We start from the raw sequence: 14,057 nt of genomic DNA, 5'->3' as shown, positions 1-14,057 counted from the left end.
ACTACATGCAACAGTGATACCTTAATGTTGCACTTCAGGTGTAGGGGTCCTTCAAATAGATGAAAGCGTGAAAATATGAAGGCATCAGCCACATGAAATGCACAATAATAACAGACGACAATATGGGCAAATTTTATACAAAATGAGAAATCCCGATATAAAACGGGTTTTTAAACTATTTTTATAAAAAGTCTTGAAAAATCATTATTCCTTGTGCAGATGAACTTAGAAACCAATTGGAACATAATTAAGGTTTATTTAGTGTTCATCAGATTTCAAATTTATACGGTAATGTCTGGTGAAGTCTGTGCGATAGGTTATTGAATAAAAAAGAACACATCTGAATTCAGACTCTGACAAGATAAACAATGAATATCAGAGAATTTTCATTCCATTAAAAATTAATCCCAGGATCCATCTTCACTTTCAGTTTTTGCTGATTAGCTTGAAAATAAAAATAATTTCTCAGCAGATCATGTTTTTCTCATTCAGAACCATCACAGACAAGGGCATGTCCTTCCTCCCGTTTTGGTTATCGCTGAATCCTAAACTTTAAACAGGAGACGTGAACATCAGTTAGCGTCCATAGTTCTGGTATTGCCTCTTGCCTTGCTCATGACTACTGCCAGCATTATAATTTCAATCAGATCTAAGGATGGATGCTCCAGATAATACAATTACCTTGTAACAATAAGCCTGCTGATTTTTCATAATGCCTGCATTGCACCACATTAGTTCATTCCAGCCTCTTTCTCTTTCTGTTCATGTTGATTGTAGTATCTCTACCTCTATTAAATTGTCTCAAGATACTCTCCTTGGAGTTGTCATTCCTCGTACTAGGTGTCATCACATCCTTACCCATAGTGTGAATGACACATTTAGTCTATTTGAGTATGATCATGGTAACTGTGGGTTGTGACAGCATCTGCAGATGATAAGAATTTGGCCACACCTTATAGTAAGCAATTTCTTTATGGATCACATGGTCCCCTGATTATAGATGTGTAATAGTCCCATCATAAAATAGATTATTAATCAAACTATTGTTAATGGGCCGATTGATTTAATATATCTCGGACCCATTTTTGTTTTGTTTCCGTAGTTTGCGTCGCTGTCGGCTATCTTTGTATACCCTCGAAAAGTTTTCCCTAACGGGTATTTAAGCACGGCTTGTAGGTAGTCATTAGGTATGCAATTTGGATTATTTTCTATGTACTACAAATTCCTATTGGAGTTCCCTGTTGTTTGCCATTTCGGAAGTGAAAGACCTTCCCTATTTGGTTTGTCTGGTTTCGGTTGGATTCAACCCTCACCCTATTCTGTCACCTATAATACTTCACTCGGACCTAGCAAGTCGGAGCACTATCATTTTGGCATGTATCGATTGAAGGGTGATTCGTGTTCAGTCTCTCTTATTATGTCTAGATTTCATCTACATATATTGTGTTTATGTATAACGGGTTTGCATTCACAGTTGATATTTTATCACCTCCGGCTCAAGCACCTACCAAACGATTATCTTTTCAAACATATCCATACTGCACTTCTATGTACTGTACAGCTTGCTAACTCCATCGTACGACTTGAAGGCATTCCTTACCGTACAGAAGTCCTTCACCATATGACCTTCCTGTTGACACCGTACAGCCTTTGTGTGCCGCTAACTCCATCATACTGCCTTTTCCTACACTCTTGCTCAAACACCGTACGACCTTCTTGGCCAGTACTTCCCCTCCCCATTACCATACAGACTCCTTCCTTGCATTGTACGACTTGTCTTTCCACACTATACGGGTTTCCTGATTTCATCTCCGTCTAGTTTCAGCCCCTCCATACTTCGGAACATTACATGATGTGCTTAATTGTTTTCCAAATTCTAGTACATTCACTTGCTCTCTAGATGATGGTGGTTGACTATGTTCCTACCAAAAGGACTGTGACCCCTCAAGTTCCTGACTGAAATGTATTCAATCACCTTCTCTTGCTGATCATTTTGCCCTAGATGTCACTCTCACTATCTCTTCGCTATCCTCTTATATAACACTGCTGAGTTCCTACACTTCTTCTCACAGCATGATAAAGATTAATACATGCTTTGTTGAAGATTATGTTGTTTGCCTCTTTAAATCAAGGTTGGAAGTTGGATCAACTACAGCTAATTCCAACACTAAATTAAACTCCTTTTTCTGTTTCCTTGTTAGGAGGATTCCTTGGAGTCGTCTCTCGGCATCATCCACCAATAGAAGTTGTCTCATCCTTATGGTCTTATGAATCACTAGTATGAATAGTAACACAAGACCAAGAAAAACAGATGCTTTCTATGTCCTGCCCAAAGATCCAACCTTGTCTCCTCTACTTTAGCCTATAGGTAATATACTTTCTCCCTTAAAGTAAAAAGCATAAATTCCATACTTTTAGGCAACGACATGCTCTTGTAAACCATCTATAACTCCCTGACGTCCTTTGGTGAATCATCATTCCTAGGACAGATCGCAACTCAGATATTGACTACTGCACCTGGGTTTCATGTAACCAAATCCTTATGATGCTCCACAACAGCCAATAACACAAGCCTCCCTGTCTCTAGTATCCTGTCATCAATGTCATCCAAAATCATCATAACAACCATTTGGAAATTATCTGCTGACAAGAAAGGACTTCAACCAAGAAAATTCAATATGGCAGTGAATCAGTCATCTTTCCTATTTAGAGACTTGTTTAATGAGACAATTTTCTCAGATTCCCCTCTCCCTCTATTCATATACATCAAGAACCCAAATTAGATATCAGGGGTTATCTTGAATCCAAATTATTGCTTGGCAATCCTGATTTTCCATATACTTGACAAGCCTTATGTCAGTATTAGACAAAACACTTTCCAAGTTACCAGAGCAGAGTAATTTTTAGGTAAGAGTGCAGGTAGACTTCAGAAACAAATTTGGGCCATTTATCATTTCACTGTCTGACTTAGCATTCAGGAATCACTACAGCTATGCTCTAAACTATTTTTATCCTTTACAGACTACAAAAGATGCTCGGTCACTTTTTCCAGAGGCTACATGATATTAGCATCTCAGAATTATCATTGCTATCACTAGACAAGAAGGTAGTGGTTTTCCAATTCGCCGTCACCATGAACACAAGTACCCTCTCACCAACTCGCTTTAAAATCATGTCACAATTTCTACTTTGCTATTCTGTCAAAAAATGTGATCCTGCTGGCACATTGTTTAGCTTTCTACAAAATCAACTGGATGTTTATGATCAATTCAGCAAACTTTTATATCTAGTTTTAAACCTTGGAAAGCTTAACCAATACTATAAAAAACAGAAATCCCTGTCTATCAAGGAATTCAGTCTGCAAGTGCCTCTCATAATCTTAAACATACATGTCAATTACATCTGTGTAAGAGATATGCCACCCTTGCAGTTAATGTCAATCTTTTCAGATGCAACTTTGATGTTGAATTAAACCCACATTGCTTTATAGGTCAAAGATTTGGGGGAAATGAAAAGGGTTGTTTCAAAAGGATGCAAATTGTAATGCCTTATATGTTATTAATGTTAGCATATTGCAAATCGATAGCCTCAAATTTAAATTTTGGGCTAAGTTTGTTGCCACCTTCAGCATCTTCAGAGCTTATTTAGACTTCTTACCTCTGTTAACTTAGATCAATAAAAGATCTTATCTCAGACCTTTTTCTCATTATCCTGACATCATCCATAAACTTGATTCCACCAGAAATGTTATGTTGGGCCAGAAGAAATGTTTAGTTTTAGCCCTTTGCTCGTTTGCATTATTGAAAAGGCACATTTTGAGGTGGTTTGAACTTTGAACTATGTTGCTTCATACATTGATTATTGATCCACTAATATGGGTAGGCATAAATCCACTGTTCAACCTGTGTGTATTGTCCATCTTCATCTTTAAATCATCCTAAGCTAATAACATTCTCTATATACTCAGATCCATCTTGCCTCAAACCTTTTCCTCTTCATCTAGACAATATCATAAACCTTATTTTCCATCTCCACGTATTTAGGTTCATGGGAAATCCTACCTTAACCTAAAAGTGAGACATATTCTGAGCCCTTTTCTCTTCACAAAAGTTTATTTCCTTTAGTCTCCCAGGATGATGATAATGTCAGCATAAAAAGAACCATATACACTCTGGACTACTAGCATTTTCATTGATGAGAAGCTTCCTTTTCTGATTTCCTTTAGATGCCCCTACAACCCCCTTCAATACAGGGTGCTTACCACTCAAGCAATCAACATGGCTGTATTTCAGCAATAGCCTAAAGAGATCATTCCCTATCAAGCATTTCCTACAAAATGCAGATGGCACCGTCACCCACCCTAGCTACATACAGAGGGGACTCATAACGTCATGGCTGCTCTTGGTTCATTGAGGGTTTCTAGGATCTACACCTTCCCCAATACAATAGCATCTTTTTTCTTTGTCTCCCCAGCTAAATGAGAAGAATTAAGCATTGGACTATCAAGTATCCCATCTACCACAATTTATGAGAGGCATCCTTGCTTCCTAAAAATTTAGGCAGTTTACTTGTTACCTTTTTTATGCTCAACTGATCTGAGGTGCTTTGATCTGTGCCTCTCTAAACTGGTCACCTTGGCTGTCATTGCCAGGCACAAACAATGATACCAAATCAGCTTGCGTGCTTTCAAGAAAGATAACAGACTGGATTCATAGATTGATAGTCTATTCTTCAGAGAGTTTGAAAATATGCATATTCAGAGGAAATGAAATGATGTACACTGATCTGAGGTGTTTTGATCTCTGCCTCTCTGAAATGGTTGCCTTGGCTGTCATTGCCAGGCACAACAAAAATACCAAATCAGCTTTCCTTTCCAACATCTAGAGAATGTGTATACTTTCAAGAAAGATAACAGACTGGATACATAGATTGATGTTCTATTCTGCAGAGAGTTTGATAATATGCAGAATCAGGGGAAATTAAATAATGTAACCCTTCCTCCCTCAACAATGTGTAATATCAGGAAAGATTGCCAGATTAGATTCTTAACTCTGCCTCTGTCTGTCTCAGGTCAGAGTTTGACAATACGCACATTCTAAAAAGATCAGATGATAACCTCTGCCTCCGTCTGTCCCTCTCTTCATATCTCTGAGAATGTTTGTGTTTCCAATAAAGATTAGAGAATAGATTCCTAATTTTATATTATAATCCATGAAGAGTCTGAAAATATGCAGATTCTTAAGAGATGAAATGGTAAGCACCAGAGCTAGGTCAATCCTGCAACATAAGTGTTCCTAGGTTAAATTAGCAGTGCCATATTTTCCACTGTCTCATGTTCTTCAATTTATGATACAGATGTTGAAAAATATGTACATGGAAAACTAATTAAATATAATCCAAACAAACAACTTTTTCCTGTCACAGACCAAGAAGCATGATAAGGCAAGTACTTCTTATGTTTAATTTCAACTTTCTGTAACACTTACTCATTTGATGAATGAGAATATGGTGGTTGCCTCAAGTGATCATGGGCTGTACCATGATACAAGTCACTGCTAATACCAGCATGCTGATATTTCCCTGCTGAGGGGTCCCAATCTCCAGCATTATAACCACGAGGAGGAGGAGAAGCAGGCATTCTTCCTCTTGCATATGCTGATTGAGGTACAATTTCAAGACCGTGTGTATTCTGTAACAAAGCAAATATGTTTATTAAGCAGAAGAAAATTGATCGTGGATGAGAAGAAGCAGACTGCATAACTGAGAAGAATAAAAAGAACTTATGCTCACTGATGTGGGATTTGAATGGTCAGTATTCGGATGGAAGGGTGACTGTGGAGCATAAGGAGACTGATATGCTGGATCAGCTCGCCAAGCGGTCAAATGATATTGTGAATCCTTCAATTTTGCCTGCAGAAAGAATTATATCATATTATCATATTGTAACACATTAAGAAACATTGATCTGACTTTTGAGACAAGAGGTATACTTCTAAAAATTCATCAGAGTTCTTACTCAAATTTTGGTATTGAGACCAATCACAAAAATAGGTGGAGGGTTGAAGTATATAAAGTCAATTTAGATGCAAAGCATTCAGAACACCGAACAGCAATGGAAGTGCTTCAAATTCAAAATAGTGAATATCAACTAAATGTGTCCTCCACACTCAAGCAACATACTCTAGCATCCCAAGTTAGTTATTTTATTCCAAACTATGTGTATTTGTGCAGTAATTGGGAAGGCCATGTTCCTGTCAATCGTTCATCATTTACAGAAAAAATTAACATGGTCAATTCCTTCTCTTGCTTTGCAACAAGTCCAGTTGTTCCTACAAGCTTCAAGACATGTCCTCTACATCTGGACCAATCATCCTAACATCGTCAGAAGTCCTACCTTATCCCATGTTCTAGTAAAATGCCTCATTATAAATGTTTCATTCAATTGTCTCAGCCTCAAACTCAGTTAACATTAGTTAAATTTGCCTTACAGGTCTACTCGCACTCCTATTTCTGCCTAACTAATTCAGTTGGCCTCTGGCATTATACTAAAATAGTTTGCTTATATTAAGTATATAAGTAGAGACACGAATATACAGAACATTAGTGAAAAAATAAACTTCCGAACACCAATACATAAAAACTAGGATACCGATCCATATCAGACTGGGCTGGTTTCTGCATCCAAAGCGGATGGATGTGTTCCACAGGCCGGAAGCCAGCCACAGGCTTCCACATTCCGAATGTGGAAGCCTGTGGCTGGCTTCCGGCCAGCTTCCACAGGGCTTCCGGAAGTGTATCATGCAGCACCCACTGGCCCACAGTCAATAACATAAACACAAACCCAAAAACAACTTAAGTTCCCCATTATGCATGTGCCTAAATTGATTTTTTTAGGTTATTTTTTCCTATGAAAACCTAAAACTACCCTAAAGGTGAATTTTGAAGCATTCAAAACTCATTTTGGAACTTTGTTTGCACCTACAGCCACTTCTCATTTGGTCTCTAGTTTGCATTGACACAGCATTCTCGAAGAGGAAAACTTCATATTCTTCAAGATGAGAAACTACATATTTTTCAAAGGAAAACTGCTGTCCAAGGGGGGCAGCTTCCTTTATATTTCAAAAGATATAAACTTTACATTAGTCCCCTAACCACCGAGAGAGAACAAGGATCCAAATACCCAACGCTTAATTGTTAAATAATAAATTATAAAATTCCACCAGACTATATTGGCCAATCGCCCAATACAATAGATAATTATATTATTTCCATATTCATTTTCCTCTAAATTCCTATCCAGCTCACTGTTAGATTAAATATCATAAAAAATTCTAAAGCATCAATTTTCTTTCTTGAATTAGAATAATATTTCCATAGAAAGCATTTATCATACCTCACTAAGATTAAGTTTCTCATGCAGATGTTGTATTAAAACCTGCATCCAAGTGAACGTAACAACATAAATTTTATGAACCATATAAAAATTGTGAGAATGACAAAGTAGTATGCTAGCAAGAGAAAAACTCCAGTGCAAAACAAATTTTAATTGCATCTTAGGTAAGAAAACCCAAAGGGTAAAAAGGTGTTGGCAACATTCTACACATTGATCCTGTCACTTACTACAGGTATAATCAATCGCCAAATAAAATATAGGAAATAAAGGTACATGTGATTGTCCATCATAAGGGAAGGAATGTTCATAAATCTCATGATCACTTGCAGCAATGGTTCTTAGTAGAAATATTGTTGGACATGGACTATCATCCTCAGTGGCCAATACCCTACTAGTGTTAGATTAACTTAATTTTACACAGGAATTAATTGCATACATCAGTTTAAGAAATAGAAATCTAATTAGAGCATTATAATATGAATGTCTACAAATGACCCAAAGCCAGCCAACAAGGCAAATGTACATTCGGTTCACTTTCAATTGAGAAGTAAGAGAGTAAAGGAACCCTGGAGAAGAGCCTCACAACTGAGGACCACCTAGAAAATGCGTTCATCTGAATGTGAACTGTGTGTGCATGTGCATGTGCATGTGTTACTTTTAAGTCGTGTGTGGACATCTAGGATATTTATTTATTTATGTTCATTTGTAGTTGCATTTCAGATTGTAAGGTATGCAATTTAAACCGGTGAGAACATAACGGAATGTAATATTAGTAGCAAATAAATAACATTTATATTTACAAAAGCATTTTTATTATACAGTTTAACCATTTAAGACAAGATTCCACAGAGTACAAAAAATAAAAGAATTTAATATTAGTAGGAAATTAAATAACACTTATATTTTTAAAAAGCATCTTTATTAACAGCTTAACCATTAAAGACAATATTCCACAGATTAGAAAAAGCTCCATAAACAATAAATTTACCAGACACCAAACACTAAATGGCTACTGCTTGGACCTCGCAAGAAAATTTTAAAAATTAACTTAATTAAGACAAAACCAACTGCCTGATCCAATTCTCTCTCTCTTCCTCTTTTCTCCCATTTCCAAGCTTTCAATAAAAACCTTTCGGCCATTAAACATTTAGAATTTTTAAGTTAAGGAGCCCTGCAAGTGACTGATTCATCGCAGAGATCATAGTAACAAGGCTTATTATAATAAATTAAATTCTTCATGTTATAGTGATCATACTAGACAACATCTTTGTGCTGCCTCTTGGGACAGGTTTTATGCAACATATAAACACCCTTCTCAAAAAAAGAAAGAAAAAACAGCAAACCTTGACATTGCTGACAATTGAATGAGCATCTGTAACAGCAGGCTGGAAGTCATATTCTGCCAACAAAGGTAACAGTGCTGATACAAAAGCTGATCGCTCTTGCTCTGCAGCCTGGAATCAAGACATTGTATTTTTAGCATCTCTATGAAATGAAAGTAAACACTTCCGAATATTGCCGCTAAGCAACTTTTATTCCATTGCATACCTCATAAAGGAAATTCAATGGCAATGGGGCAAAAATGGAAATAATACAATTAAAAACAAAGTTAATGATAGAAAATAATTTACTGGATAAGATACAACGTGGTCAATCAAGAGTGGAGATGTTCAATAAAGTGTGGAACTTAGAAACCAACATCAGGCTGTCAACGAGGAAAAAATCGTGAAAATAAAGGGGGGGAAACATGTTCTAAGCCTAGCAAGGGACTTGATCTTTCACAAAAAGAATAACTTCAGAATTCATAGAAGTTCATAGAAACAAACATACCGATGTAAAAAAAAAGCTTGCAATTCAATATATTTAAGCCATTGCATGAGTACAGGACAAACCAATAAATTGTGAAATAGATGCCAGAAAAATAGTTGTAATTACAATCAAGAATTTGGATTTCATTAAATTTAAAGACTGACAATCAATAGTTAAACCAAATTGTAGTAGAATAAAAGTTATCATTTTCATTAATAGACTTTTCATATGTTTGCAACATCTTTTCATCTGTAAAAGTTGTCATATGTTACATTTTATAAATTAGCTTTTAACCTTTCTTATCAATTTGTCAAGAAATAAAGAAAACTCAAGTCCAGGTACAATTTGAACCCAGGCCAGGTCTTGGGATGGAGCTCTGCAGATTCCTGCTAAACAGACCTGGATTTCACCGACTCCAGCAACAGCCAATTAGGAAGATCTACGTATAGCAAATGACATTTTTCTTTACAAATTCTCTATATCACTTAAAAGTTGACTATAAAACATTGAAAAATAAGCCGTATCTATAGAAGTGTCGTATGAATCATTTGAAAGCCCAAAACATGCTCATTTTACCTCTTTTGAATGTAAAAGACAAAAATCATTGTTCCTCCTTAACATTTATACAAATGAAATTGAATACTGATCATTAAATGTTCCAAAATGATTTGATTATCATGCTAAGGACCATTTGCTGCCAACCAGATTGTTGAGGAAGGTTTTTGGAGAAAAATCACGTTTGTTTCTTTTTTTATTCTCCCTCTGGTTTTTCCTTGTATTAAAGAACTCTTTTGTTAAATTTTTTATCTTGTGTGTTTAAATTGTTAAATGTGTGCATACACAGGCACAGGCACAGACACAGGCACAGTCAGCCGCATGCATGCATGATTAGATTTGTAGGAGGAAATTCTTGGAAGAAAGGTGAGTCCTTTTTTCCCTTTGAGTATTTCATTTATGAATGAATCTTTTTAGATTTCTTTTTGTTCTTATGTCTCCTTTTAGTCTCCTGGGTCTGCTTCCTGTCATCTCTCTCCTACTACTCTCTTGCATCCTGATGATGGAGCGTGGAATGTGATCCAAAGCATTGATGTCAAAAATTCTTACACAATTGAATCAAGAAACTGTAGCAATATTCTTAACATTTTATTTTTGTTCCTCTATATTTGAACTATTAAATGAATTAGGAAATAATTATTGACTTTGTTTATTTCATGGGCTAACTGAAACACATGAAAATAATGAGAGGGAGAGGGGGTATATCAGTGTTTTCAAACTTTAAGCCAAACACAAAATAGACAAGAAGACAAGAATACCAAAGATTATCTCGTGGAAACCCTTTTGGCTAAAAACCACCATATCACTAACTCCAGCAAAATGAGCAACAACCCAGTACAGTGAACAGCAGCCACTCTTTTTACATCCAAGAACAAAACAGGCACCAACCTTACTAGCCAACCACCAGAGGGCTTCAACCCTTAACAATCAGATATATGAACAGAATTATCAGATTAGGCTCTTGTTTTACCAAGAATTGTGAAACACTCAGAATAAAATAGCAATGTTACTAAACATGAAGCAACTCCCTCAGCTTCTTACAGCTCACCCTTCCTATGACAGAACACGCTACTGGATATAACAGGTCAGTTTGTTTTCATACCAAATATCAATGCCACCCAGTTGTTTTTCAGGAAAGGAAAACTTTGTCTGAGTTCCCACTGTCTCTTTGTAATAGCATCCCCTCATATTTCATAACATAGTCTCAACCCTTTTTCCGACTTCCTGTCTTCATATCTATTTCAGAACACTCACTTCCTCAGCCTCTTTCCATTATCAAAACACACACCAAATACACTTTTTAGTATACTCCTTTCTGCTTTCAATATCACCATAACAAGAAAACTTCTCTTTTTAAAACTTCTACCTTTGTTCAAAGTCCAATTTTTCTACATACGCCCCACAACCAACCTCAAGCTCCAGTTTGGGCACTGATCGCATTATGAATACACACCCATTACTTCACACACACTCAACTCATTACTGACGTGGCCCCCAAAGACGCTTTTGTACAGAAATTCAAATGCCACAATGCAGGTGCCTAATAATGTCTCTGCAGGAATCATTTTATACTCCACGCACACTCCATCGTTTTGGGTTTTGGCACTTCTGTCTTTCGAAAACAATTCATTACTGACAGTCCCCATAACGCAAAACATGTTACGCTCCAATTTTTCTTAAAAATGGTAATCTAGCCAACGCACAAAGAAGAAACTGCAGGGTACATAATGCCCAGATGTTACATCTGATAGCATTCATCTATCCTTCAACAAAGCACAGGCAGGAACTGATATTCAATTCAGCTTCTGCATATCTGCTACAAAACTCCCTACTTCTGCATACCTGTAAACAAACTGCTATGTAACAGATACATGAGTTGTAACGGGAATGATCCTCTAAAAGAAAACTCTTTGTCCACCGATGTCTCAACATGTGTATCGTCCACATCACACAGCCTGTACTGATTTGTTAAGAGAAACGCACCATTTGGGTTAACAAAAAAAATTAACATTTTTGAAAAACACTATCTTCCAGTCTAATAGTCATGATGACACACACTAAAGAACTCTTTTTAGCCTCCACACTTCAGAAACTGACAAAATATTCGAGATTCGGTTTTACTAAAACATGTATGTCAAGAGCAGATTAGCACAATTCCATGCTCAAAAAAAATCTGAAGCAGCTGTACTTTCAAGTCACAGACGACATTTGGAAAATAAGATCCAGGTAATAACAATAATGTATTCATTTAAATTCAATCTCTGATAAAACACCTCAAACACTTCCTTGTACACATTTGGCATATGGATCAAACAAGCAAGCGGGACTGGTCAAGCTGCTCAAACTTCTCAAACATGTCAACCTGGTCAACCAGATCAAGCTGCTCAAACTTCTCGAACAGGTCGGCCTGGTCAACCAGATCAAGCTGCTCAAACTTCTCAAACAGGTCAACCTGGTCAAACAGATCAAGCTGCTCAAGCACCTCAAACAGGTCAACCAAGTCAGGCAGGTCAAGCTGCTCAAGCACCTCAAACAGGTCAACCAAGTCAAGCAGGTCAAGCTGCTCAAGCACCTCAAACAAGTCAACCAAGTCAAGCAGGTCAAGCTGCTCAAGCACCTCAGGGCCCAAACGGAATTCAATATTTACACAACATTGACATCAATGACAAAAACATTCAACAATCTCCCTCTTTTTCTCATTGATGGCAACCCACTAAATCTGAAACATGGCAACTCCCCGACTGTATACTCTCTCTTCAACATCAATGACCATAAATTTGAAACAATTATGTAAAATGATACAGCAATGAAGCGCTCACCCTGAATATATGCCATCTAATGAGGTAGTACAACACCAAGCTTATTGCAAAGATGCTCAGAACACCAAGCTTATTGGAAAGATACACAAAAGAGTCGAAACGTTCCTGGGGAAAAGGTGTTGTAAAAATGTAAGCTACTTGTTCTTTTGAGCAAACATATTCCTGCTTGACAATGTTGTTGGCAACTTGCTCCTTCAAATAATGGTACTTAATAGGAATGTGCTTTGTGCAAGAGTGCATGACTGGATTTCTAGAGATATCAATGGCACTTGTATTATCACAATATATGCATATAGGATCACGAAACTGAATCTTGTAATCAACCAAAGTGTTCTTCATCCAATCACCTGAGCACAACATGAAACTGCTGCAATATACTCTGTTTCGGCAGTAGATGAAGAAATGCAAGACTGTTTCTTGCTGAGCCAAGAAACCAAACAGCCACCAAAATAGAAAGCACAACCACTTGGGCTCTTCTTGTCATCCACTAAGCCACCCCAATCTGCATCTGTATAAGCTGTTAGAGAAAAATCAGAACTTTTTGGAAACCAAAGACCATAATCAACAGTTCATTTCAGGTATTTAAAGATCCTCTTAAACACTGAAACATGAGCTGTTTTGGTGTAGCTTGGAAACGTGCAACATAACCAACAGCTTGCATGATATCGGGTCTAGTAGCTGTAAGTGTAACAAACAAGCAACTTCCTATCATTGACCTGTAAAAGGTCTAATCAACAATGGGAGACACATAATCCTTACTTAGCTTGCATCCGATTTCCATGGGAATGTTGACCAAATTACAATCTTCCATTTTAAATCTTTTAAGCAGCCCGCTAACATATTTAGCTTGTTAAATGAAAATACCTTAACGTGACTGACTAATTTGCAGCACAAGGAAGTAAGACAACTCACTCATCATAGACATTTCGACTTCATTTTTCATGCAATTAGCAAATTTCCTGTTCATTTTAGAGTTCTCACTACCAAAAATCAGATCATCAACATATACAATAACTATGACAATGTTGTTAACTTCATTTTTGACATAGAAGTTGTTGTCCATGTATCCTTTCTTGAAACCTTTCTGATGTAGATAGTTGTCCAGCGTGTCATACCAAGCTCTAGAAGCTTGTTTGAGTCCATAGAGTGTTTTCTTCAGCTTGCATACAAAATCCAAATTTTTTGTTAGCACAAAACATCCCAGCTGCTCACCATAAACTTCCTCATTCTAGTCACTATTTATGAATGCAGATTCAACATCTATTTGAAACACTTTAAAATCTTTGAAAGGAGAATAAGCTAGAAACATTCTAATGGCTTCTAATCTAGCTACGGGTGCAAAGTTTCATCAAAATCAACATCCTCAACTTGTGAGAACCCTTCGCAAACCACACATGTCTTATTCCTTACAACTTTACCTTGTTAATTTACCTTATTGCGAAACACCCATTTTGACCCAATTACGTTCTTGTTCTTGGGTC

The 14,057-nt window shown here is 36.9% G+C and overlaps 1 protein-coding gene across 6 annotated transcripts in view; it reads right to left on the bottom strand.

Annotated features, from left to right (window-relative positions):
• The window catches only part of LOC149569359 (uncharacterized), a 141,914-nt gene that overhangs the window by 65,424 nt on the left and 62,433 nt on the right, over positions 1-14,057 (bottom strand). For all 6 annotated transcript variants that reach the window (XR_016362738.1, XR_016362737.1, XM_089822066.1 and 3 more), the window contains exons 8-11: positions 8,737-8,847; positions 7,394-7,435; positions 5,791-5,910; positions 5,487-5,689 (exon numbers count right to left, since the gene is read on the bottom strand). Coding sequence is in view for 4 of the 6 variants with exons in the window: in XM_089822066.1 (XP_089678192.1) it covers positions 5,487-5,689; positions 5,791-5,910; positions 7,394-7,435; positions 8,737-8,847 (476 nt within the window). In the remaining 2 variants the exon portion in view is untranslated. The remainder of the gene's footprint in view (positions 1-5,486; positions 5,690-5,790; positions 5,911-7,393; positions 7,436-8,736; positions 8,848-14,057) is intronic.

The sequence above is a fragment of the Cupressus sempervirens genome, chromosome 3, assembly GCF_028749045.1.
Source record: "Cupressus sempervirens isolate cs-2001-9-10 chromosome 3, ASM2874904v1, whole genome shotgun sequence".
Classification (NCBI taxonomy): Eukaryota; Viridiplantae; Streptophyta; class Pinopsida; order Cupressales; family Cupressaceae; genus Cupressus; species Cupressus sempervirens.
This window is presented reverse-complemented; position numbering and strand designations above follow the sequence as displayed.